The 25717-nt window shown below is 40.9% G+C and overlaps 1 protein-coding gene across 1 annotated transcript in view; it reads right to left on the minus strand.

The window, feature by feature from the left end:
• The window catches only part of LOC122789102 (myosin-4), a 101497-nt gene that overhangs the window by 55843 nt on the left and 19937 nt on the right, over positions 1-25717 (minus strand). Inside the window, exons 9-17 of the mRNA XM_044056302.1 lie at positions 23003-23066; positions 22808-22906; positions 22604-22707; positions 21642-21780; positions 20173-20291; positions 12967-13116; positions 11623-11793; positions 10301-10607; positions 8705-8772 (exon numbers count right to left, since the gene is read on the minus strand). Coding sequence (XP_043912237.1) covers positions 8705-8772; positions 10301-10607; positions 11623-11793; positions 12967-13116; positions 20173-20291; positions 21642-21780; positions 22604-22707; positions 22808-22906; positions 23003-23066 — 1221 coding nt within the window. The remainder of the gene's footprint in view (positions 1-8704; positions 8773-10300; positions 10608-11622; positions 11794-12966; positions 13117-20172; positions 20292-21641; positions 21781-22603; positions 22708-22807; positions 22907-23002; positions 23067-25717) is intronic.

Here is a 25717-nt window from a genome sequence, read left to right on the forward strand (position 1 = left end):
TGGGCTAAACCTCATACCTTCATCCTTCATTACAAATTGGATTTGGCCTCCAGAGATAGAGCTTTTTTTGGCTCCATGGTGCTCAGGAATGTCCTTCCATGAGGGTCGTCCGGGGTTACAGGTAGCTGGGGACTCTGTCCCATCAGTAAGGAATGAACGAAGATTAACAACATCAGATAAAGAACTTATGATGTTAAGTTGACTATCTCGCCTTCATTCTTGCTGGTTGGGATCGGAGCTGATCCTCGGCTCCGACTCGGCCATCTTCAATAGCTCGAGAGCTGTTTACTGGCTCGAGGCTACCCCTTATCCCATAATGCCCAGCGATAGCTACCCAGATCTTGTTTGCCGCTTCATCTGTGAGGGTGTCATTTTTCTGGCTCAGGCTCGTATATTTAGCTTTTTGTGTAAACTTTCCTTCTAAATTTAATTTTTTTTCTAGTATTTTTTTTCTATTTAGAATAGTTATACTTGCTGCTGTTATTTTTTTCTTGTATCTCGCCCTTGTGTTAGAACTAGTTTAAGTTAGAGAGTTCTCCCCGCCCCTCCCTCATCCCTAGGTTAGCCATTTAACTTAGAGGCTCTCCTTTTTCTCTTTTTTTCTCTTACTGTTAAAATAAATAAATAAATAAATAAAATTATTGTAGTTAGCATAGTACTGGTGTGTTCGTCTAGGTTAGTACTGTTTTTTGTCAGTAGTTACTTCTTAGTCCTCCTTTTTATTAGTACAGCATGTCTAAGGAAGCTAAGGTTTCTGGTTTTAAGAAGTGTGACTCATGCTGTCAGAAAATGTCTCTGACAGATGGGCACACTGGTTGCGTCTACTGTTTAGGTGCTGTTCACCTGCAGTACTCTTGTTCTATTTGCCATGCTTTTAGTCCAAGAGTCCTGCAGGAGCGTAAGAACAAACTAATTCTTAGGGGTCTGTTAAAACCCCAGGATTCACTGGCAAAGAGTTCACAGCCAGTGAAATCCCAAAAGTTCACTAAGCTGTCGGCTCCATCCTCAGAGCCAACCCCTGTGCTGGATTTACCTTCTAAGTCAGTTCCAGCTGGCACCAACAAGACAACCTTCCCGTCGGCTCCATCGGATGTTTCAGAGCCATCGCGGAGTCACAAGAGGCTAAGGTCCCCTTCCTTAAAGTCAGAGCATTCGGCTCATCGGTCTCCATTGCTTCAAAGTGAGCATAGCCACTGGTCCTTTCACTCCTCTCGGTCCTCTAGGCTGTCGGATCATGATGTGGAGAGAGTAGTCATTGGTTGATAAAGTCGCAGGCACTAGCTAAATTATTGTCCAGCCCTCCTCAACAGGTATCGGCTCCATCCACTTCACTTGACGTTCCTCCTCCGACTCCAATGAGTTCGGAGCCAGAGTTCATTGGGGTTCGGGTAGTGGAACCATCGGCTCCGATCACCATATCCTCTTCTGTTCTGACCTCGGCTCCGATTACCTCAATACTTCCTTTGATCAAGGAATCTGGTCGCCAGAGTTTCCTCGTCGGCTCCGAGGGGGGGGGGTGGCATCGGACCTTTGTCCGACCCTGTTCTCCCTCTCGAAGCTTCGGCGCAGGTGAGCTCGGCTCCAACATCGGCCTTGGAGCCGTCTACCTTGGTGCGGAGAAAGATTCCTGTTTCTTCAGAACCGGAGCTTTCTCTTCCTTGAGATAGGGGTGCCTTTGAGGTCATGCGGAGCATGCTGTTCCCTGAGTCAGCTCCACTACCGGCTCCACCGACTCTGTTCCCTATATTTTCTGTGCCAACCTCTGCTCCTCATCCTGACCCCAAGCATAGGGAACTGATGGTCCAGGACACCCCATTGGGTGTTTCCTCTTCTTCTGAGGCCTCTCCTGATCTCTCAGGGGAGCCCCCTCGGAAGAAGAAGTGCAAGAGGAAGCACATTGACTCCCTGGAGTCTGTCACTTCTGATAAGGACTTAGATGATTTGGAAGGGTCCCCGAGATCCCCCTCTAAAGATGTTTCATTCATGGACATCCTTGAAATGCTTAGACAGAGGGGGAACTGGACTCTCCTAGCCCCTACCGAGGATGAGTCTGTATTCCTGGATGGTTTAGGTTCCCGACCTTCCACCTCCTGGGTTTCTCCGCCTTTCGATCCACTCATGTCTGTAGTGGCTCGAAAGGTGTGGTCAGTTCCGGACACAGCTGAACCAACTCCGAGGAAACCAAATAAATTCATTACAGCCCCCCAGGATAAGCAGTTTCTTTCTAAGGATGTGCCCGTTGATGCCATGGTGTTAGCAGCCGCCACCAAAAAAGAGATGGCAGAGACCTCTTCATCTGTTCATCCTCCTAACAAGGAGTCTAGGACAATGGACAGATACAGAATGTGAATGTTTGCTTCAGCAACCTTCTCCATGAGGTCCCTGAACTACTTATGTCACTTTACTCGTCTTCAGAGGGATCTCTTAAAAGAGCTAGGAGATACTCTTCAAGATCCTACAGCTGAGGGAGTTCAAGCCAAAGTAACTTTCCAGCTAGCGACTCTTAATTATGTAGTCAACTCCTCCATGAGGCTCATTTCCTATGCTGCCGATAGAGCGAGTAGAGCCGCAGGCACTGCTGTGGCCCTCAGGAGGCATGCTTGGATGCAGCTGTGTAATTTTGCGGAACCCTATCAAGCGTCCTTCACCAACACCCCCTTTGATGGCTCCTTTCTCTTTGGGCCACAGGTGAAAGACACTTTGACTAGGTGTGAGCAAGAAGGCAAGAATCTCTCTGCTGTGGGAGTCCATTTTTACACTCCCTCAAGACCCTTCCCCAAGGGTCAGAGGAGTGGGAAAATGTGGTTCCGCAAATCTCAGGGAGCCTTGCCCAACACACGTAGTGATTTTTTCTCCAGAGGCAGAGGGGGAAATAACAATAATAGATGCCGCCCTCATGGCAGAGGGGGTCCGCAGAACCAGGGCAACCGGGAATCCTTCTCTGACAAGCCCTTCCAACATCCCTGAAGGGTTGCCTGGCTGCTCGCCTCTGGAGGCAGTCAGGGGAAGACTTTCACTGTACCCAAGAGCCTGGCAAAAATTAACATAAGACAGATGGGTACTATCCATTATATCTGGAGGTTACATAATTCCCTTTCTTCAAAGCCCCCTACAATCAAAAAAGGCCCTTCCAGATGTTCCACCCAATCTGAGGGAGCAAGCAGTTATAGAAGTTTCAAAACTTCTGAGAAAAAGAGCCATCCAAGAGGTCCCCGCAGACCAGCTCAGATCCGGAATTTACTCAAGGTTCTTTTTGGTACCAAAAAAGACAGGGGACTGGAGACCCATTCTGGATCTCAGCAGATTAAACAGATCTGTACAAATTACAAAGTTTTGGATGGTCATGCTACATTCCATTCTACCCTTTCTGGGTCAGGACAATTGGATGTGCTCAATAGATCTTCAGGATGCGTACTACCATATCAAGATGGACAGATGTTCCAGGAGATTTCTTCGCTTTCAGGTGGGGGCCAGTCATTACCAGTTCAGAGCTCTGCCCTTTGGTCTCACCACAGCCCCCAGGGTGTTCACCCAATGTATGGCAGTGGTCATGGCTCACCTGAGACGTGAAGGATTCCAGGTGTTTCCATATCTAGGCGACTGGCTCCTCACTGCTGCCACCAGGCATCAACTCCTACAAGCACAGGATTACGCAATCACTTTTTGTACCCAGCTAGGTATTACCATAAATTCTGAAAAATCTGCCTTGTTGCCCTCTCAGTCTATCACTTACATAGGAGCAGAATTAAACACAAAGAAAATGTTCGCAAGGTTACCACTGGAAAGAGTGTCCACTATTCGTCAACAAGTGCAAGTTCTAATGCAGAGCAAGAGGATACAAGTCAAATATGTCCTTCAAACTCTAGGCTCCGTGGTAGCTGCCATCCTCCTTCTTCCATTGGAGCGCTTTCATATGAGGATTCTTCAGTGGCTTCTTTTCACACAGTGGTCTTTCCAAGAGCTACCCATGTCTCACATGATCATGATTACAGAAGCATGCAAAAGGCAACTTTCCTGGTGAATGGTCTCCCCACTAGTGACTCAGGGCAGACCCTTCATTAGCCCCCTCTGGTAGCCACAGTGACCACAGACGCCTCCCTGATAGGGTGGGGGGGGCATTATCTGGGCAGGACAGTCCAAGGCACTTGGCCACCTCACGAGTGCCATCTGCACATAAATGTCCTGGAGATGAGAGCCGTGCTCCTAGTGTTGCAAGCCCTTCAAGACTCTCTTCCTTCCGGGACCATTGCAATCCAAACAGACAATATGTCAGTAGTGTGGTACATCAACAAACAGGGCGGGACCAAATCTTACCCCTTATGTCGAGAAGCACTCAGACTGTGGCAGTGGGTGATTTCCTCCCAACATTTTATAATTGCGACTCACATCCCTGGGAGATCCAGCGTCATAGCGGACAGGCTCAGCAGAGCTATCCTCATGCCTCACGAGTGGTCTCTGAATCAGGAAGTTGCAGACCTGATCTTCCGCAAATGGGGACAGCCTTGCTGCGATCTTTTTGCCACCCCATTCAATAGCAAATGCAGCAACTACTTCTCCCTCCTTCCGCTTCCAGGTCACCCACCCAGGGACGCTCTAGTCCATGATTGGCCTCAGGGACTCCTTTATGCATTTCCTCCCTTTCCCCTTATACCAAGACTCATACAGAAAGCAAAGTCGTTGGGTTGCAAAATGATCCTCATTGCCCCCTACTGGCCTCGACAGATTTGGTTTCTGTTCCTACACCTCTATCTTCTCGATCAGCCCCGGAAACTGGACCCGATTCCAGATCTACTGGTTCATCAATCAGGTGGGTTGCATCAGTCCCTTCAGACTCTCCAGCTCACAGCTTGGTTGCTCCACTTCCAACCCTAGCCAGGCTCCCTAGCATTTCCCCAACAGTCCGTGAGATTATCGTTTCCTCACATAAGTCCACCACCAGGACTATTTATGCTAGCAAATGAAAACGTTTTTCTTATTGGGCTGAGTCTAGGAATGTGGATCCCTTCTCAGCCCCAGTCCATGAGATTATAGAGTTCCTAGCACAACTGTTTCACTCTGGAGCCACTTCAGCTACATTAGGGTGCAATTAGCAGCCATTTCTAATTTTCACATCGGGTTACAGAATTCAAGCATCATGTCTCACAAGCTCTGTAAAGCCTTTTTGAGAGGGACATCTCTTCTTAGACCTCTAGTGAGAGACCCCCCCCCTCCTCCCTGGGACCTTAATCTAGTCCTAACGTCCTTAATTTTGCCTCCTTTTGAACCAGCAGCATCATGCTCCATCAAATTTCTCTCTTGGAAAACACTCTTTCTGGTTGCTATTACTTCAGCCAGATGAGTCTCAGAACTACAGGCACTATGTGTCCGTCCCCCTTATCTGGTTTTTCATAGGAATAGAGTTTCTCTGAGGGCAAATCCTTCATTTCTTCCCAAAGTCTGCTCTGAACATAATTTAAATCAATCTATAGAGCTCCCTGTTTTCTTCCCCAATCATAGCAACAAGGCAGAGTACAAATTCACCAATTGGACATGCACAGGCAATTGCGTTTTTACCATCATAGAACTAAAGAAATAAGAAAATTAGACCAATTGTTTGTCTTATGCCTTAAACAAACAAGGTCTCCCAGTTTCCAAGGTTACTTTATCTAGATGGCTATCCCATACTATTTCATTTATTTATCAGTTACGGGATAAGGAATTATCATCTAAACCGAAAGGTCATTCTACTAGGGCATTAGCCACTTCTGTAGCTTTCCAGTTTAGGTTGCCCATGGATTCCATATGTGCAGCTGCTACGTGGGCAAATCCTCATACCTTTATTTCTCATTACAAGGTGGATATGGTCTCCCGGAGCAGAGCTGATTTTGGTTCCACTGTTCTGAAGAGTCTGTTCCACTGAGCCACCCAGGATATTAGGTGCTAGGGACGCTGTCCCAAACAGCAAGAATGAAGGCGAGATAGACAACTTACCATAAAGAAGTTCTGTACCTACCATAACGTTCCATGTTAGTTGTCTTCATCTCACCTTCTTTCTTGTGTCCTGCCCTCCGTCCCCCTGTCCTAGTGGATCGAGAGGAGTCTCTTTTCACTGGCTGAGTATTCTTTGTTTCCCTCTATTGATTTAGAGGATATGGGAGGTATAAGTCAACCAGTTCTTTTGACTGGTTTATTCTCTTGTTATGTCTGGAGTTAGCTATTTCGAATGAGATCTGGGTAGCTATCACTAGGCATTATGGGATAAGGGGTAGCCTCGAGCCAGTAAACAGCTCTCGAGCTATTGAAGATGGCCGAGTCGGAGCCGAACCTCATCTCCGATCCCAACCAACAAGAAAGAAGGCCAGATGAAGACAACTAACATGGAATGTTAATGTAGGTACATAACTTCTTTTTTTACTATAACATTCCATTTGTGTTGTTGATCTTCATTCAGTCATTACTCCCCACCCTCCGTCCCCCTCTGGAAGTTCCTGGTTGATCTCATATACACCTTCCTGTAGGTCTGTTATGACCAGAGGTAGCCTCTACTTTTGTCTATCAACTTGCAAACTCGATCTGAGGTAACAGGGAGCAGAACATTATGGGTAGGATCTTGGCTCGAGAATTTTTGACTGACATGAGCTTGGTATAAGGCTGGGTCGGTTCAGAGGACGGAACCGATAACCCATCAGTAATGACTGAACGAAGATCAACAACACAGATGGAACGTTATGGTAAGACATAACTTCTTTTTTCTATGCAACTGAATAGCTATAACGTCACTTAACATGACATTTAGAGTCCTGTCCAACAATGCTATTAAGGTATGACTGAAATCTATAAGCCACATTTTTTAAATATTAGCAGAATGAGGAATGCAAGGAGTGCACTTCTGCCATTGTTACATTTCTGAATAATGCTGACATGTTGGTAAGATAAGAAAAATTAATAAACTGATGCAAAATGCACTTAATATTCGGAACCTTTATAGTTTTTGCTATTGTTACAATTTTTGGCAATACTTCTCCAGTATGAAAAACAGAAAGATGGTAATGTTTTTGGTCAGTTTTCAGAAGATTTCAAATTATTTCATAGTATTAGTAAAATGACTATGACAGCATTTGGAAAATGTGTTTAACATGAAATTTAATTGAATCACTGTGCATCTCATGCATCCCTAAATACAAGTAGCTAAATATGATTATTTTGCAAAGTAGAACTTGCAGTATAGGGTCTATATTATAACAGTGAATGCTTAAAATAGTGAATGCTGTACAATCGACCCTTAAAAACTGAAACGGCAAAATACTGAACACACGGAACAAAGATGTTTTTCCCCAAGGAAAAAAAATCACTGCTCCGGAAAAAAAAAAACACAAAATAAAGTGGGGGTTTCACCCCCACCCCCTACTTAAATATACCAACTCCGAGATCGCACCACAGAGGAGGAAATGGCAAAGTCCCGAAAATGGCCAAATGATTTTTTTTCTCTGGGAAAACTCACTGTTCAGTGTGTTCAGGATTTCGCGGTTTCGATTTAAAATGGTTGAGAAAACAGTGTTCGCTATTTTAAGCATTCGCTGATATAATAGGGAACCGCAGTATAGATAGTAGCATTTTGAGGCAGTCCATTGAACAGACAGATAATGCAATACTTGTTTTTTAATGGTACACTTACAATTAACATTTTTAAAAGTATTTGCCAGTGATACATTTTCTACAATGTGCATATGTTATCAGGATGTGGGCACATATGATTACTGTATAACTGTATTATGGGATACTGTGGAAGATTCAAGTTTCTTCTGTCTCTTTGATGCATATATATTTAAGATATTGTCAGACTTGCACATCCTAAGCCCCATTTTGCGTTCCATGAATATGTAAATTTTTCTTTAACAGCACGACCATGAGCTTTTTAATTGTACAAGTTTTTTCTAGTTTGTTTGATAATAGCATGGGATAACATTTTTATTCTTCCTTACGCTTGGATTAGTCAGTGGCATTGTCTCAAAAACCATAGACTAAAATTTTTTGCACAAATACTTAAATAAGATTATACTACCATATGAGACATACTTTCTAAAATCAGGTTGAGCAGATTATTGAATACTGTAAATAATTAACTAAATAACAGAGTTTCAGTTTCTTGAATATTTGTTGCCATCATAATAACAAACCCCATTCCTTATCAAGTTAAACAAAAATTGTGCTATTTGTGTGTTTAACATAAAGTAAGATAATGTTTTACAAAAAAAAGTTATATATCGATTAGCTTGAAATATAAAAACTATGAAAAATGTTATTTTATACTGATAGTGCCCTTCATTAAATGTATAATCAAGTATGTGTCTGGCAGACTGATAAAACAAAAATTTTAAAAAATTGCTCTGAAATGTAATTTCTCTAGTGTATTTAATGTTTTACTATCACTACTGGGATAAGGGAGAAAATCTCAAATAGTCTTATTTTTGTAAGTGATATGTTATGAGTTTGAGAATTTGCTTACATTATAAACATTGTATTCCTGAAGGCAAAGTAAAATCATATCTACATAATAAACGCTAAAATGGTGTATTAATTTGAATAATGCAGTGTTAGCATTGTTCATTTGCATTCCCAACACATTTGTTTGTCAAACATTAAATCTTGTCTTCTCTAGTAGCTCCTTTACAATAACTGTACATGCTAAACAGAATTAGCATACAGAGTTAAGTACAGAACTTACCCTGAACAGTGCAGACACTGTCTGGAAGGAAGCACCCTTCTTCTTACCCTTCTTCCCACCGGTGTCAGCTGTTTGGGACAATAGAATATAATACATATGATTACACATAATATATCAAGTAGTGCATCGAATCCCAATAATGTAATTAAGTCTCCAAATTATTTTTGAAATCATCATTTATAGTAAAGCTGTTTCATCATATATATTTTTTTAAAGATTAATGCCTCCAACCTTGTCTGGCACGCAGTGTATCAGGAGATGTTAAACATCAGCTTGTTAAGTATTATCGTGTGTGAGTTGTGCTTGTTTGCCAGTTAAAGTTGGAATACGGACTAGGAAATAAAATAGAATGAGTACTGTGTGTGTTTGTGTGTGTTTGTGTGTTTGTGCGTGTGTATGTGTGTGTGTGTGTGTGTGTGTGCATGTGTGTGACTGTGTGTGTGTCTGTGTTTGTGTCTACATGATTCTCTTATGGAATGATACTGTTAGGACACGATTGTTTTATTACAGTAATGTGTAGGGTTGCAGTTAGGGGCAGTAACCAGGTTAGGGTTAGCACACGAGTAAGGTGGTACATGCTTACTAACCCTAACCCTAGCTCAATCTTACCAAAAACCTTTTCCATAAGAGTACTCCTGCTCAGACAAATCCTGGCAGGGTGGTATGCCATTTTTTTTTTAATTTTGACCATTTTAAGAATTTATTTTTAAGTTTCAACATCCAGAAATTGATGTAATGTGCACTGATGTGTCAGCACATCAATTCATTCTGTCAGCCTCTCTCTCTCTCTCTATATATGCGTCTACCTGACTTTGTCGAAATCTCAGATTATCGAGTCCCATTTTGTCGACACTCAAAATATCGAACCTCACTTCATCTAAGCAGTGGAACAATGAAGATCTTCCCAGTATGAGTAACCTGTTGTGTGAAACCATGAACTTTTCCCTTTTCCCACTGTAGTGTGATCTTGGAGTTGATATATTTAGTTAGTGGGGGTTGTGGGGGGCATAGCCCCACAACTGGGTGGGTTAGGGATGGTGTGGTTTGGGTTTTTTGTTTTGGGGTAAATGTTTTTTTTACCCTGGGTGGATTTTCATTGTTCTGCTCATTCGATGACGTGGGATTTCAATATTTTCCGTGTCGACAAACTGGGATTTGATAATATGGGATTTTGACGAACTGAGGTAAATGCATACATATGATAAAAGCCAAAAGAAGAAGTGCTGAATTTTATATCCACATATTGGCATGTTAGATGTAAATATGTCAAAATATATAATGGCAATTGTATATATGCGTGTGTGTGTGTGTGTGTGTGTGTGTGTGTGTGTGTGTGTGTGTGTGTGTGTGTGTATATATATATATATATATATATATATATATATATATATATATATATATATGTATATCACAGTCATCGTTAGCTACCATTTTAACTCTGTAGTAACTATCATAAAAAGTAAGTTTTACTTAAAAGGATATTTTAGCAATCCTGTAAATACGCTTACATCAGTGATTACTCTGTTTTTATTTATCATGCTTGATACTTCATAAATATATTGATTTGTTAGCAAATCAGTATTAAAAAAGTACTACCATCAGCAGTAGAGTATGAAGCATAAAGGAAGGCCAGCAGTTTCAGCGATGATTTCTGGTACAGGCCGATGACAGATTCATTCAGGGGGTCCTTGTTCTTATCCAACCACCCACTGATGTTGTAATCCACAGTGCCAGCATAATGCACCAATGAGAAGTGAGCTTCTGCCTTTCCTTTAGCAGGTTTTGGCTTCTGGAAGTTATTGGACTTTCCAAGATGCTGATCATATAGTTTATTCTTAAAGGACTGATCAGAAGCTTTGGGGAACATACACTCCTCTTCAAGGATTGAGAAAATTCCCATAGGCTAGAAAACAAATGTATCAGTTTATATTCTGTGCTATAAAAAAGAAAACAGCAGTAATTTAAGGTATGGTTTTAATACAAGGCTGCACAGAGATACTTTTCCTTGACACTGCATATCCTACAAATCAGTATCCTGTTAAACCATAAATAAAATGAAAATGCTGTTTCAAGGCAAAATATGCCAATAACTTGCTAATTGTTTCATACTTTCTCTGTGTAGTTTATGGGGTACCAGGAAAGTAACCTCTTTGTCTTGTAATACCTACATTCTGAGTCAGAAAGTATCCTGGATGTGTTTGGGCAGGTGCATAGTAATTTATTTAGTCCTATACATATTGTTCTGTTAGTCATATGTAACAATACTGCTGCATGCTGAAAACCTCAGACTTGCATATAAAATTACACTCAGACATGCATGAAATCATGGAGGAGTAGGAAATTGCTTCATGTTTCCATTCATACCCTGCTGGTAGTTAATACAGTAGGACCATTAGTTTCTTTCTGTAAGTCGCATAATAAATGTTAAGAATACGAATATTTGGTAATTGATTTTTTGTTGAATTATTTTAGAATAAATTTCTCTGAAACTTCCAGCATTTCACTTTTGCTTATCACCTCACATCCATCCTTGGAATTGCTGTAAATCTAGTAAACCTCTGCTACACCGCAGCCTCAATAATTTATGCCCCTTCTGTCTTTCACCTAAAAATCTATATTGTTCAGCTTGTACATTAAAAGTGCTTTATGTGCCGTACAATTACTAATGTGTTTGTTACTTTAAAATGTTTTTTTGTATTTTGTATGCATTCATACCACAGAATATTGTTGTAAACATTAATAATTTATCTTTATAGATAACAGAGGCACTCCAGCTTGCCTTCATAACTTCTGACTGCTTTGATATTGCATCTGTAACATGGTTTGTTAAAAATAGAACTCAAATAAACATTCTCCAACGTGAAGGATTGCTGCACAGAAATACATACTATAAAAGTAAAAATTAATATCTAATTTACCTTTTCAATTAGTTCAATGCAAGCAGCTAAGTCCATGCCAAAGTCAATGAATTCCCATTCGATTCCTTCCTTCTTGTACTCTTCTTGTTCCAGTACAAACATGTGGTGGTTGAAAAACTGTTGCAGCTTTTCATTGGTGAAGTTGATCATGAGCTGCTCCAGGGTGTTGAACTAAATATAAAAAAAAACAGAAAGTGCTGTGTGAATACATTGCATGAAGTGGTTTGATACTTGTAAGACATGATTTATATACAACAGTAGTTCTGTTTGTAGATGGTGGTAGGCCTGGCCCACCAAGTGAGCACATGAATCCTTATTACCCATGTTCACCTACATCCTAACACTACTTCCTAGATTTGCTAGTGAATGTGCTCAGTGCTTACTCTTCAGAAGATTTCTACACTGAAAGTATTTCAGTCAATCCATAAGGGTGGTTTTATAACTCACCTGGATAATTACAGACCTTTCAGGCCTACAAGCCTCATCTGCAAAGCCGTGGAATGTATTTCAACTGACCTCATAAACTGTGATATAAATAATCGTATTAGTCTTGACCCCAAACAGTTTAGTTTTGTGAAAGGTGGATCCTGTCTGTTTAACCTGGTAGGCTTCTTTGAAATGGTTATGAAGGTAATAGATGGCATCCACACAGTGCAAGTGGAGTATGTTGACTTGGCCAAAGCCTTTGACACTGTTCCCCATGCTGGCATTGTGCAAAAGCTAAATATTTTAAAAATTGACCCATATGTGGTAGGAAGAGTAGAAAACTGGCTAAAAGAACTAACAAAGTGCAAGTTGCAAGTGCCTCATCAGAAAGTATGATGTGACCATTGGTGCTAGCCTCTGTCTTTTTTAGTATTTACTGCTCAGATCTCAAAGCAGAGATCTAGGACATCTGGATAAGAAAGTTTGCAGATGACTGCTAACTGTGAATTGTTATAAAACCCTCCAAAATAAGTTTCCCTAGTAAATTCTTGGCGTACTAAAACAGTCTCAAATTAAATGCTAAAAAGCATAGTGTCATCACTTTTGGTGCACAACCCCTCCCCTCATCATGGTGTATAGATAACACACCTCTACAAATGAAAATGTGTTGAAAATTTAGAAGGCTGTGATATACAGTTGTTTAATGTATACTGTGCAAGTCTACTTCGAAAAAATGAAGTCTTTCTTTGCACTAAAGAAAAGAATTGTAATTTAACAATTGCAATAATGAACTAACATTGTAAGACCAACTAGGTTATTTATGCTTCTTGGAAGACAGAAATAGAAAGAAATATGCTATGTTAGCTGACTATTTATAGTATCCAGTTGTACTACACTCTTCTGTGTTCTGGAACTTACATCAAAAATTTCAAACCCAGCAATATCCAGGACACCAATAAAGTACTGTCTTGCTTGCTTAGTATCCAGCTGCTGGTTAATACGGTACACCATCCAGAAGAACATCTTCTCATAGAATGATTTAGCGAGAGCACCAACAGAGTTGTTAACCTGAAAACCACAGACACATTACAAATTAATTCTTACTTAAATATGAAATGAGTAGTTACAATACTAACTTATTTTATAGTTTGTCACAAAACAGACTCATTAAGGTGCAAGTATTTTAGTGGACATACATAAAAGTTAGCTGACAATTAATCTCTTACCCTTTGTTGATTACATATCTTATTATCTGATGTCAATCTTCATTTATTCTTGACTGATGGATTACGGTTCTGATCCTTGGAACCGATCCAGCCGTTATATAGCTCGTGCGAGCCAAAAAAAAACCTCTCTAGCTAAAAGGTTGCCCAGAATGCCCCTCTTTATATTACCTCAGATCTCGTTTGGCACTCTTTTAGATAGATGTGTCAGCTGACTCTGTCTTGCAACTAAGTATATTTTTGAAATTATATAGTTTTCTCTAACTTTCTATCTTATTTCTAGCTATCGCAAGTATTTTCAAACCTTTTGTCTACCCTTTCTTATCGTGCAAGTGTTTCATTCCTTTAACCTAATACCACTTGTTATTTCTGACCTACCATAGTTGGTGGTTTCTCCCTCTCTTTCTCTTATGTTACCGACTGGTAATCTTTCCTACCATGGTTGGGAGGATCCTTTCTTCTGTCTGTGAGTGATTGTGTTTTCTCCATCTTTTTTCTCTGAACTTCTTTCTTTTTTACTATAATGGCAGATAAGTCAGAATCTGCCACTGGCTTCAAGCAGTGCCAATAGTGCAGGAGGAAAATGCCAAACTGTGATGGCCATGATAAATGTGTATACTGTTTGGGTGCACCACATCTGGAATTGGAATTTTCTATCTGCCAGGGCTTCAGTACTAGAGCCCTGGTAGAATGTAGAAATAAACTTATTCTTAAAGGGCTCCTTAAGGCTCACTTTGAAGAAGCATTGTGAAGGCCAACCAGTCTCCAAAGGCCTCTGGCTCAAAATCTAGTCGTTTGGTGCTGACTTCTCCATCACCGCCAATATCTAAAAAACATAAATACTTTTTGGAACCTAAATCAAAGGTTCTGAAAATCTTGGAATGGACCTAGTCCTCAACACCAACCACAACCTTGGTGCCATCGACACCAACCACAACACTGGCACCAGTAATGACTCTGGCGTCAGAACTGACATCTGTAGTTACCACGTCCATACCAACATCTCCTACTGCTTTGCAGCTCCAACCTTCTGCCCAGATGCTGAAGACTGAGACGTTTTATGCACCCAGGACAAGATATTCCTAATCAACTGACTCCTATTTGGGTCAACTCCCTATCCCATTTATGGAGAGGCCACAATCTCCCTCTGGATTGTCCGTTCGCTCCACTAGGAGTCTTTCTGAACTTAACATAGGTTGGTGGATCAGCGTCTGATGGCTAGGGGTCTTCCCCTTCTTCTTCTCAGCCCTCTCTCCCTCCTGTAGCAGGGGAGTTCTCCCCCAGTACTCCTACATATATTCCTCCTCTGACCTCCTCGGAGGCTTTAGAGCTGTCCATTCCAACCACACAGACTCCAATGGTGTCGACACTGACAACATCTTTGTCTTCAGTTCCGGCCACAGTTCTGACTCTCTTGGTGCCATCAGAACCAATGGTTCCCTGGGATCGATCCTCCGCCATCAGGTCCAGAGGGTTTCAGTTGACTCCTGTTTTTTATTCAGAGCTGACCTTACCACTTCAGGCTGCGCCGGCTGGGGGACTTTCCTCAGCTCCAGCTTAGGAGGTGGGTCTCTAGGGGTGGGGTGTGAGCCCGGTTATGAGTTTGTCTTGGTTCTGGGCTCCCATCCCTCTTCAGGGGGGCCTGCCTTTCAAGCTATGGCGATGGCTTTGGCCATTGCTACTTCCCAGGTGGCTCATGTGTTACCGGAGTCTCACCCCTTGTCCCCTGCTTTCCCAGAGCTTACACTAACCTCTGTACCTAGACAGCAAGCTCCAAGGATGCAAAAGCTAAAATCCAAAGACCACCCCTCTTCCAAGTCCTCTTCAGATGTTCCCACTGAAGAGCCCCCTCGGAAGAAATTGTGTAAGAGGAAACACCTAGCGTTCCCTGAAGAATCTGTCACTGAGGACACAAATTTCGATGAGGGGGATTGCTCCCCCCAGTCACCCCTGGAAGACATCTCCTTTGGAGACATCCTTGAGACCCTCAAACAGAGGGGTAGCTGGAAGTCCAAAGAACCTTCCTCTGAGAAGTCTGTGAATTTGCAAGCCTTTGGAGCTCACCCATCTACTTCCTGGGTGACCCCTCCCACTGCCGATCTTATTAACCTGGTCATGCAGTGAGCTTGGAAGGCTCCTGATTCTAAAGAACCAATTCCCCGGAGACCAGATAAAATACTCTCCACTCCCGAGGATCATCAGTCCTGGGTGAAAGGGTTAGCAGTAGATGCCATGGTGGTGGTGGCTGCCACTAAAAAGGAACTAGCTGTGGAAAGTTTCACTGTTCATCTCCCTAATAGAGAGTCAAGGGTGATGGACAGATTTGGGAAGCGGGTTTATGCATCATTGACCTTTACCATTAGGTACTTGAACTTTATGGCACATTTTACTAGGCTGGAGTTAACAAGGAGTTATCAGATATCCTAGCAGGAGCTGTAGCTGAGAGGGTCCAGGAAATGTGACCTCCCAGTTAGCCACCCTGGAGTCTATCTCTAATTCGTCCATGAGGATTATTGCACATGCAGCCGAAGGGGTGACCAGGTCAGCCGGTTCAGGTGTTGCTATTCGACAACACAGTTGGGTACACCTCTGTGAGTTTGCAGAGCCATTCAAGTGTTCCTTTGTTAATGCTCCTTTTGACAGATCCTCTTTCCTTGGCCCCAAAGTTATAGAAACTCTCTCCAGGTGTGAGAAAGATGGAAAGACCCTATCTGCTGTGGGCATACATTTTTCTGCTCCCCAATGAGGCTATTCCAGGAATCAGAGGAGTAGGAAGATGTGGTTCGAGAAGTCCCAGAGGCCTTTCCACAACACACATGGTGGAGTCTCCCCTTGAGGCAGAGGGGGAAATTCATATGGAAGACGTCATCCTAGAGGCAGAGGTGGCCTGCAGAACAAGGGTTCCATGGAGTCCTTCTCTGGCCAACCCTATCAGCGCTCCTGAAAGGAGGCCCAGTTGCTTACCTCTGGAGGCAGTCTGGGGAAGATTTTCTTTGCACCCAACAACCTGATGACAAATAACCACAGATGCCTGGGTACTGAGAATTATTTCCAGAGGTTACCTCATCCCTTTCTCTCTTAACCCAAAAACTCAAACAAGACTCCTCGATGTTCCACCCAGTCAGAGGGACCAAGCAGCAGTAGAAATACAAAAGCTGTTGGAAAAAAAGAGTCATCCGAGAAGTCCCGTCATACCAGACAGGATCTGGATTTTACTCAAGGTTCTTTTTAGTGACAAAAAAACAGGGGAATGGAGACTGATTCTGGACCTCAACACTCTAAACAAATTTATTCATCAGTCCAAATTCTGGTTGGTCATGGTTCAGTCAGTACATCCCTTTCTAGAGGAAAATGATTGGATGTGCTCTATAGACTTTCAAGACACATATTACCACATAAAAATGGACAAAAGCTCAAGAAGGTTTCTCTACTTCTGGCTAGGAACGAGTCACTATCAGTTCATGGTGCTGCCCTTTTGCCTCACCACAGCCCCCAGGTGTTCACCAAATGTATGGCAGCAGTAACAGCTCACTTGAGACTGTTTGAATTCTGGGTGTTTCCATATCTATACAACTGAATTATCACTGCTTCCACCAGACATCTACTGCTACAGGTGACAGATTTCACCCTGCAATTGTTCACAATTTTTCCTGCATCTAGGCATTATGGTCAGTCTTACAAAACCTCAAGTGACTCCCTCTTAGGATATGGAAATTATCGGAGCTTGTCTCAACACTCTGTCTTGTGTGGACCCCTACCTTCCCACAGATTCCAGAAAATAAAATCACAAGTTCATTCTCTCCTGTGCTCGAAATAAAACACCAGCCCTACTGGTGCTTCAAACATTAGCATCCATAGCAGCAGTGATCACTCTGGTCCCACTAACGGGATTTCACATGAGATTACTGCAATGGCTTCTGGCGAATCAATGGTCCATTCTAACCCACCCAATGGACCACCCCATACTTATCACCAGTTGCTTCAAAAAGGACCTATTCTGTTGGATGGAATTCGAACAAATTCTACTGGGCTGCCCCTTTGTCCCTCCTCAACCCAAAGCCATAGTGACCACGGATTCCTCCCAGATGGGATGGGAAGGCATTATCTGGGAAAGACAGTCCAAAGCACTTGGTCCCTGATAGAGCCCAATCTGCATATCCACGTTCTGGAGTGAAGGCCGGTGCTACTAGCGTTGCAGGCATTTCACTGTGCCCTTACTCAAGGAACTATTGCAATTCAGTCAGACAACATGTCCATAGTCTGGTGCATCAACAAACAAGGGGGGAAGGAAATCCTATCCCATGTGCTGAGAAGCCCTCCGGCTGTGGCAGTGTGCCATTGCTTCCAACCATTTTCTGACAGCAACGTACATCCTGGGGTGCCCAAACGGGATAGCAGACTAGTTAAGCAAATGCATTCTAATGCCTCACGAGTGGTCTTTAAATCCCAGGACAGCGAGGAAGATCTTTCATTCATGGGGCAAGCCTTGCTACGACCTTTATGCTTCACCCCAAAAGAACAAGTGCAGAAGATACTGTGCCCTGATCACTGCTCTGATGGAGTCCCCAAGAGATGGTCTTCTCCTTGATTGGCATCTGAGTTGCCTCTATGCTTTTCCTCCCTTCCCTCTGATCCCTCTTTTCCTCAAGAAAGCAGCCTCATTTACTTCACCGTCCATGGATTCTGATCCACAGGGAATGGTGCATCCCAATCTTTTTTCAAAGCCTCAAGCTCACTGCTTGGTTCCTTCAATTCCATTAATCACCAGGCATAATGACATTACATCTGCAGTATGAAGAACTTTGCTGGCATTCCATAAACCATCCACCAGGAATCTCTACCTCAGTAAATGGAAGAGATTTTCAATCTGGGCTGGTGATAATGGCCTTGACCCCTTTTCGGTCCCGGTAGAAAAAGTTTTAGAATTTTTGACCAGTCTGTTTTGTAAGGGAGTTTCCACTACTGCTATTAAGGTCATTCTAGCTGCCATCTTTCATAATGGCTTCAGAAATCTCCCCTTAATTTCACACAGACTATGTAAGGTCTTCCTCAAGGGAACTATCCATTCAAGGCCTTCATTTAAAGATCCTCTATCACCATGGGACCTGACTATTGTCTTGCAATCACTGGTACTTACCCCCTTTGAACCAGCAGTGAATTGTGACTTAAAGTTCCTCTCTTGAAAACGCTACTACTTATAGCTGTAACCTCTGCAAGACGAGTTTCTGAATTGCAAGCAATATGTTCAAAGTCCCCTTACTTAATTTTTCATAAAGACAGAGTACACTCAGGACCAATCCATCCTTTCTTCTGAAGGTGGACTCAGAGTCCAACATTAATCAAGCCATAGACTTACCTGTGTTCTTTCCAACTTTTTCCAAGAAAGGCGAATATTGTTAACACCTGTTAGATGTTCACAGACAAATATATTTCTGTCTCAACAGAACTAAAGAATTCAGGATATCATAGCAATTATTTGCCTCCTTTTCTGTCTCAACCTTAGGAAAATCCATCTCTAAGGTTACCTTATTAAAATGCTTAAGAGACTGCATTACTTTCATTTATAACAGAAAGAATCTGAAGCTTCCAATGCTGGTGAAAGCACATTCCACCAGATCTATGGCTACTTCAGCTGTTTTCCATTCTAAAGCTTACATGAGTGAAACATGCGCAGCAGCAACATAGACTACTCTGCATACCTTTATTACTCACTATAAATTGGTTTTGGTCTCCAAGGGAAGAGCTGCCTTTGGTTCTATGGTTCTCAGGAATACCTTTCCATAGGGCCACCCAGGATCTAAAGTAATTGGGGTCTCTGTCCCATCAGTCAAGAATAGATGAAGATTGACAACATCAGATAAAGAAGTTATGTCTTACCATAATGTTGTCAATCTTCATCTGTTCTTGACATCCCATCCTCTTTCCCTCCCTGTGGATTCCTGACAGAGGGATCTTTTGTCCTGGGTTTTCTGTTAGGATACTCCTTTGACATGGCTTCTTCATTTGGATTAGTTTCCATCTATTGTTCTGTAAGTCTACAAACATGATCTGAGGTAATGTAGAGAGGGGCATTCTGGGTAGACTTTTAGCTCAAGAGTTTTTTTGGCTGGCGTGAGCTATATAATGGCCAGATTGGTTCCGAGGATTGGAACCGTAACCCATCAGTCAAGAATAGATGAAGATCAGTAACACAGATGGAAAGTTATGGTACAACATAACTTCTTTTTTTTGTTTAATTTCTGTAGAATGAATTCTGTGTTTGAACTGATGAACATCTGTAAGAACACCTGTACAACATGTTCTTATTTTTGATGCAGTACATTTTTGTGTTTTTTTCTCCATCAAGGATGAGACTGAATATATGTTTATCAGTGGGATCAATCTTCTACCACAGTCATCAACTTTTAAATCAATCAATCCATTAATCAAGAAATAAATAAATAAATAAATAATCCTTCTTTTCATAAAATAGCAATCAACTAAAATAGATGTTTACTGACTTAAAAGACAAATAGTAGACAAAATAAAGAAATAAGTATTTTCAACTTATATTATGGATTACATTTTGTCCATGAGTATTTTGCATGTATTTTGTGCATTGTTAAACTGTTACTTGTTTCCAGTACTGACTTTACATGCTATTTTGTTTTTCTTTTGATGCACTAACATTTCTCCAGTAGGCTATTTTCTGCATTCTCTCAGATACAATCTGGCAGTGCCACAGTGTATCCACTGTTCATAAAACTATAATTACATTCTATGGTGCTGTTTGTTTACTTCCCAGCAGCACTTAACCAATCATCTCTCCACACTGTGGTCCCAAATGATGACTGCTCATTAATTCTGTTATCTAATAGTTACAGTAGGTAATGTCAAGTTAACCTGCTAATGATATAAATACCTGTTGGACAGTCTGCCCTTTGGTTACAAATTCATTTCCAACCTTTACTCTGGGATAACACAATGACTTTAGTAAATCTGCTGAATTGAGACCCGTCAGATAAGCAGCTTTGTCAGCATCTGTGAAAAAAAAAAGAGTTTCAAGTTTTTCACACTATAGAAATGTAATTTAAGTACACAATTTAAGGCACTTAATGTTATGCTACGTATGCATTTCTGTAAGCTTATTCTTGAAATTAAGCATACTCATTTCTGAAATTGAGTTATGATTCACTTTTTTGTTTTCAAAATGTTGTACCATAATTAATAGTAAATTATACTGCATACATATTACCTTTCTGTTTAATTTTAGAAAACCTTAACTTCATCATAAATCATGTTTGAATGAAACAGTTCTTAGAGGCATTAATTAAATCTCAGAATTTCTAATATACTATTAAACATTTGCCTTATTAAAACAGATGTTTTCTTAAAAGAAAGCCATTGATTTTTTGTATTATAAAACTGGTGCTGTGCCTTCAAAGTTAGTCAGCTATTTCCCCAGTGTATGCTATGTTAGCAAATATTTAAGGTAAGACTTTCTAGTCCTCTCTTTTCCATGTGCCACTATGACAAATAAGAAGTAAAGACTCTTCCTAGGGCCAACTGCATGGAGCACTGATATTTGACTTAATGTGTGCGGCTGTGCAGGAAGTGATTAATACCAGTTTGTCCAGCATTTCTAAGTCAGGGATATTACTGAAATCACTGTGCACCAGGTATGGCCAGGTGTCCAAATGTCACAGCAGTGATACATATTCAGTCAGTGGCCCAGACAGTCTTGGGAGAACTAAACACAGATGCTATCATTTCATGGAAGGCTTGTCTCACATCAGATATTGTGTACCTAACTCCAAATGGTGGCTGAGAGTCATAATAAAGCCAGACCCCTAACCAAAGTTCTTTAGCTGAAATCTGGCAATTAAGACTGTGATTAATAACATGTAAACTCAATGCAAATTGTCATTGATCTGCATATATCTGTGAGTTAATGTTTAAAGAAAAAAGTAAGTTTGTGTTTTCCCATTATATTAACTTTTTTATTGCGAATTATCTGATTTAAAACTTTGGCAACTCATGCTTCCATAAATCGTGGATGTGGCCTAGGGAATGGCTTAGGACTCTTACCAATTTAATTGTCTATTGAACTGCACTTATAATCTCATGCCACAGTGCTAATGTAATATTGTTATGTTGTCAGTTTAACTTGTATTTATATTGTTATACTGTTACATGTGACCTTCGTACGTTTCTCTTGAGGGTGCCACTGAAAGTAGGCAACACCCAGGTGAACACTCCCAATCACAGTAAAATAAATAAAACAGGTAAAAATAACTTTAATATAAAAACTGCACATTCTGTGGTTATATAGTCCTTTGTTGTTAAAACAAGGACATTACTCAGCTGTGCTTTCTATCAGAATTTTAGTACCTTCAGTTCCATCTGGCTCAGCCTGTTCCTCTCGCTGTTTCTGCTTAAACTTCATGTTCCCATAATGCATCACTGCACCAGTCAGCTTGTAGATGCCAACTTTTTCCTCTGGGGTGAAGCCAAGAATGTCAATGGCACCCTGTGTATCGGAAATCATGTTAGAATGTTTTCTGCATGTAAAATGTAATACTGTAAGCTAATATAATATTGTTCATGCAGACACAGTTCTGTTGATCCTCCCCATCAGGCAGTCTGGTTCCCCCATGACTGGTTAGAGATTCTACCTGTGCAGTAAAAGGCTAGCAGTTATTAAACATATTCTTGTCAGGTCTTTTATCCATATGAGTTTAACCTCCATTTTTACATCTTGGAAACAGCTTGGGGGGGTGCAATTGTTGCAGCATAGAGATGTTCATCACTCATGCAAGGTACTGTTCCCACTGGCAGCCCAGCTGTTAGAATTCTTACATTCTTGCTATATCCTTTGTCCCACTGAATCTCCTAGTGGGACACACACACACAAACACAGACACACACACATACACACACTCTGTTCTTCCCCATTAGATGGGGCAAAGAAATAATAGCTACTCCTTTTCCATTCACCTCCACCAGGTCCAGTATAGTCCATGCTACTAGACGAACCCAGGAAAAACTAGTCATGCTAACAGCTTCATCCCTGTAGGTGACTGATGCTACAGACCCATTGGTCCATGAAGGAGATATTGTCAGGGTACTACATGCAGTGCTAAATGTGAATATACATGTTGTGCTTATGAGTGAACGCACCAGACAGATGACACACAGCAAAGTGCCCAAGGAGTGAAATAGAAATGAATAAACTGACATTTGTCTAGTTTTTCTGACATTATTTTACTGTGTCACCAGCAGCTACAGATTATTATTTATATGTACTTTGGTTGTTGGGAGTATAATTAGTAAAGTCTAACTATTGTACTTACATCTGTCGCCATTAACTCTTCTGCATCATCAATACTTGGCACCGTAATCTCACCCTGACTCACATATGGGAAGTCATATGGGTTAGTGGAAATCAGAAGCATCTCTGAAAAGTAGTTAAAAATGATCATGAATCAGTTAGTTAAATCTAATTCAGTAGCAGAAGCATAAAGCACACAAGCATTCATTTATTATTTTGTACCTACCAATGAGTTCTGGCTTTTTATTACACATGACCTGGTAGAAGATATGGTAGCATCTTTCAGCTTTCAGCTGGAATGTTACTCTGGATTTTTCCAGAAGGTCTGTTGTAAGCAGATTATGAAATATGAATGTACCATTTATTTGTAATTTATATCTCCAATTATAACATGCAGTACATATTTCAAATTAATACTTACAGGCTTCAATATCAGCAGAAGCCAGCTTTCCTGTGGTTCCAAAGTGGATTCGAATAAATTTACCCTAAAGGAGGTCAAAACTTAACAATTACACGAGGTAACCTAGGATTGTACTAGCTGTACTTGTACAAAGAAAATTAATTCTGATGATACTTTATTTTGGTGAAAACTTCTAAGGGATTATAGCCCTGACCAATGCTTTTAACTGAATTGTCATTTCTTATTGCTTAGCAACTGCTCTATACTTTCCTGAATGTACCAAGTTTACCTTTCTTGTTTGCTTAACACTGTATGATCTCATTCCATACTGATACATGCTGTCTTTCTGCTGTCAAAGTAGATCATTGGTATGTATAGTGTGAGACACAGTGCAGAATGCTTACATCTGTGAACTCGATGTATATCCTTGATACCTCCTAAATGTGGCAAATAAATCACTTATTACTATCTGACTTAGCTCATTTCAGCAGGTAATGACTGTGTAACACTTTTTTTTTATTAAAACTTCTTGATAATGCTTTTCAAATTCATTTGTAGATATTTTTCTGCATCTAATAATTTTTCTGCATATGTCTAGTAACTGAGTGGTCCTGTTTAGTGTTGCTGCAAAATATATAGGAAAATATGGCACTGCTTCTCACACTTTAATCAGAACAAAAACATAGAATTACGTTATAATCCCAACCATAGCCCTATGCTAAATGGAATACTTTTGTAAAAATTGCATTCAGCAAGCAGATACTGTAAGACAACAGTAAATGGTCACAGACCTCTGTGTTATGGAAATAATATGCAGTGCACTGCACAAACCTGTTTCCTGTAGGTTTGCTCAGTCTGCTACATCTTTTCAATTCAGAGACCACTGGACCACTGTAACACAGCAGCAATTGAAGCTTAAGGTTGGTAGTACTACATTGGTCTACTGGACAATGATGCAGGGACATACAGCAGTCCAGGGGCACAGCTAATGTAAATTGGCTATGAGCTTTTCCCCAAAGTCTTACTTCAGAATTGAAGTACCATGGTAGAGCAATTCAAAAGCAAGCTCTACTGTTGTATTTCAGTGCTGAGAGGTGAAAATGAATGCAGTCTTTTTTGGCATTCACCCATAGGAACCTAGGAACAATAATGGGCAAACAGTCACAGGGATCATATGAGGCCTAGCCATCTACACCTTTAAGTAGATACTTAAAAGCTCTAGCCACCCGTTGTAAGTACTTAAAAGTACCTACCTCCCAAATTCAAGCAAAACTCTAAATAATAACCCTTGTATAAATTACCATCTATCCATACAATCATCAAGACTAACCTTAAAGGCAGATGAGTTAGTACTTTGATGTGAAGTTGTCCTATCTCGCCTTCATTCTTTACTGATGGGGTTCGCAACCGATCCTCGGTTCCAACTCTGCCGTTTATACAAGCTCAAGGCCTTCAACTAGCTTGTGGCTTATTCCCTATCCCATGATGCTCTAGTGCCTTCCCCAGATCTCACTTGCTGTCGAAACTGATCGGGTGATTCTTCTAGCTCTGGCTAAGTTGAATACTTTTTCTTCTAAAATTTTTACTACCTTTTAATATACTTGGCTCATATTAGTGTGTTTTTGTTAGAGTGCATAGTTAGTTAACTTTGTTTGAGCTAGTTAGTGTTTTTTTACCTTTTTCCTGGCCATTTTGCATTTAGGCCTACTTCCCCCCATCTCGTTTACTCAAGTTGTATTACTTAGTTAAATTGCCTTGAAAGTTGTTAAAACTTGTTAAATATCTGCCTTATAAAAAAATTGTTACATAGGTTTCTTTCTTATCCCTTTACTATAACCTTTTCTCTTTTCTCTGTGTGCTTGCGACTAGACTGTTGGTTCCGTTAGTCAGTAGCATTTGCATTTTGTGTACTTTTTAGAAGTGTGCTTTTAGTTGTATAAGTTACCCTTTCCTATACTGTAGCACCAGAGCCCGTTTAAGTTAGAGGGCCCCCTTTTCTTCATATGTGTGGTTGTTATTAGTTTAACACTGTAGCTCAATTTTTTTTTTTTATTAGAGCAGAGCCCATTTAAGTTAGAGGGCGTTTTTTCTTCTTCTTCTGTGTCAAAAAAAAGGAAGAAAGAAAAGAAAAAAGTTTTTTTTTTTTTTATTAGTGTTAACATTTATAGGACTAAAATTCTTGTTGTGTGTTTCTTTTTCAGTGCTATCCTTAGATAGTTTTGCGTAGTTGAATCCAGCTCGTCTAAATTAGAGAGTTGTCAGGATTATATTGTTGTTTCTAGTCCGCTGTGATAATGTCTAAGCAAGGTAAAGAAGGTACCCCTTCTGGCTTCAAAAAGTGTCCTAAGTGCAACCAAAAGATGTTAATGACAGATGGGCACACAAACTGTGTTTACTGCCTGGGGGCAGTCAGCTTACAGGAGTCATGCACCATATGCCACTCCTTCAGCTCAAGGGTACTGCATGAAAGGAAAAATAAATTAAATTAATGTTGAGAGGACTCGTTAAATCTTCCTTTACAGAATGTCTAGAACAGGGTCAAAGTTCCTATAAAAACTCCACTTCCCCAACATCTGACAAGACTAAAAGTTCAAAAAGGTCATCCTCTTCTGCCTCAGAAGGATCAGAGCCATTAAAGAAAGCAACTAGGATGTCTCCGGCAGTTTCCAAAACTATTGGTTCCGAGGAACCTTCTACCTCGGTTCCACTGGTATTGGAGCCATTGGATTTGCAAGT

The sequence above is a fragment of the Protopterus annectens genome, chromosome 14.part0, assembly GCF_019279795.1.
Source record: "Protopterus annectens isolate FY-2018-M chromosome 14.part0, PAN1.0, whole genome shotgun sequence".
Classification (NCBI taxonomy): Eukaryota; Metazoa; Chordata; order Ceratodontiformes; family Protopteridae; genus Protopterus; species Protopterus annectens.